The following is a 2,618-nucleotide window of genomic DNA, read 5'->3' on the forward strand; positions in this document are numbered from 1 at the left end:
ACACACACACACACATACCCACACACACAGAGTCAGAACAAACATCAACGACTCATAAAAATGATAACAATGCACAAACTCCTGGTCCAATCACCGCCATAACCATCATCATCATGATAACAACAACAACAACAACAACAACAACAACAACAACAACAACAACAACAACAGCAATAACTACAACAACAACAAACATGTAAGCAAAAGCAACAAAAATCAAAAGCACGTAGGTGCTTTTTATCCCTTCTTCATATCTCTCCAATGATAGGTTCAAAGTACAGTACAAGACGAGATCACTCGGATAATGACACTTTGAGACAAAACAAACGATACGGACAACAGAGAAAAACAATAAGAACAGAAAAACAAACGTTACAAAATAGACAAGCAAGCCTTACCTGTCGCCAGTGTAAATCCGGAAAGTGTCTACAGGTCTGTGAGGATACCACCAGATGCACTAAAGGGATGAATCCACCAAAGAGGCACTTAGACAACGTCCTCAGCGGCATCAGGGCGTACACGTTGAACACGAGGAACGCCACCACCCAGGAACCCTCCGACATGTTCAGAATGTGCTCCGGGTATCCAGGAGGCGTGCCTAACGGCAACGGTGCACTCAGTATTCCCAAGGAAGCCACAAAGAACAAAATCACGTAGTTCACTGCCATGAAATGATGCTCTTTCATCACGCTTGTTTTCATGAGGATAAAGAATAAGAGGAAGACCAATCCCTGGCCGTAGAGGTACAGGCTGTAGGCGGTGTACGTATGTACATAGACAGAGGTGAGTACGGCTATGCTGAAACATAGGATGGTGAGCAGCGTGACTAGACATACCATCGCTGACTGTTGGATTTTGTAGACATATCGCTGGTACAAGCTCTCCATTTCTCGGCTGCTGAACTGATTCCAGCTAAGGAGCCTGCAGACGCCCTTGTGCTTGGAGTCTGTGCCCTCCTTCAGCATGGGCGTGTTCTCTGTCACCGCCTCAGTCATGATGAGAGGCGCGGGCGGCTGCACCCGCATCAGGCCAACAGATGGTACTCCTCAACGAAAAGAAAAAAAAAGTTTGAACAATCTCTTAGAAAAAGGAATCACAAACCGAAAGTGATAATCTTAAATCACAAATTATTTAATATCAGAGTATGCAGTCGCGATAAAGTCACATTTGTATTTTTAGCCCGAAAAGACAGAACTCTTCCGGTGGTAGTTATTATCCTTATAAAACATTGATACACCCATCAGTGCACGAATACTTCTCCTTGCACAAAAAGAACGGAAAAACTGTTCACGCACTTAATACCAAACGTCTGTAATCAAAACATGAAGGATAGACTTGTCTCTACATTAAACTGCTCATTTCTCCTCAAGATCGTCCTTTACCCCTAAAAAAAGGACAGCGTGCGGATGTTGCAAAACGAACGTTGTTTCACATGTCGTGACTCTTAGCTGGGATGCCCAGCAGTTTTCTCAACCCCTGGGGGGATATCTTTGAGCAGATGTTCCAATGGAAGCAACCTACGGACCGCATGACTCGCACAACTGCGATACCGCACTCCCACGCGAGCTTCGCCGGGAGATTGTTCCTGATGAGGGCGTCTTGGTACGACGTCACGCAGTAGGTATTGTGCTGGATAAACAGTAGATCTAGTTTTGACAAGTTAATAACCGTTGAGGGTCGCTGAACCTTGGGCAGTCAGTCATCAACAGACGCCTCGTCAGTCGGTAACCTGAAGCAAACACAGGAAAACGTGTTATCGGCATTATATCGTCACCAGGTGTAACATGTGGGGGGGGTTCTCTACTTGTCTATGGTTTTTTTTCTTTCTTTCTTTAATATTTGTTTAAATTATCGTTTTGTGCCTTCCATTCTTCGTGTATTCATCCAACTTATATCCATGTATTTACTTGTTAATATGTTACACCATTTCATTAATATTATCACACCCACTGTGTGCAGTCATAACATAATATGACAATTAACGGTTGTGGCTCAGAAAAGAGAACACAATAATAATATGATGCTCTCAATGACTATCAAAACAAGGTCTGAATCCAAGGTGTTAGTCTGAATCCAATGTGTTATTTCTAAGAACATTCTCGACACGTCAGACGTTGTCCATTCAATCTGTCTCTGCAACATGTAATACAAAAGTGCAAATACACAGAAAAAAAACCGCTGAACATTTAGGAATCAAGACCAAGACGTTTGATTTCTGATCCAAATCGGGCGAGAGTTCACTGAGATGCATTTCATCATCAGTTAAAGAAAGAAAGAAATCGATCATGCAAACACGAACAGTATTCGCTTTGCTGATTTTTCCCCCAAGAATTATTCTTTCGAGCAGCAATTTAGCTTTGTCTGGAAACTGATTCATCGATTAAGTTTGTAATATTGGCACTGCTGACTTGATTTTTCCCTAGTGTCTAGTGGAGCGTGATCAATAATGATTTCTTGTTACGCATTCAGACGAGACTGGTTGTACCTGTGGCCCAAGACGCCTCTTTCTCTGTGAGTAGCGGTTACAAAGTCATTGTTGAATTAGAAAGGTTTATTATAATGACACAAAGCTCACAAAAGGTAACGCGGCGAAAAAAGGGAAAGGAGAGAAAGAGGGG

The 2,618-nt window shown here is 42.7% G+C and overlaps 1 protein-coding gene across 1 annotated transcript in view; it reads right to left on the reverse strand.

Moving 5' to 3' along the window:
* Positions 1-2,618, reverse strand: part of aplA (adenylate cyclase) — a gene marked incomplete in the record, with an annotated part of 190,850 nt that overhangs the window by 175,559 nt on the left and 12,673 nt on the right. The window contains 1 exon segment of the mRNA NM_001204606.1: positions 399-1,729. Coding sequence (NP_001191535.1) covers positions 399-1,025 — 627 coding nt within the window.

This window comes from Aplysia californica, unplaced genomic scaffold (genome assembly GCF_000002075.1).
Source record: "Aplysia californica isolate F4 #8 unplaced genomic scaffold, AplCal3.0 scaffold00009, whole genome shotgun sequence".
NCBI lineage: Eukaryota > Metazoa > Mollusca > Gastropoda > Aplysiida > Aplysiidae > Aplysia > Aplysia californica.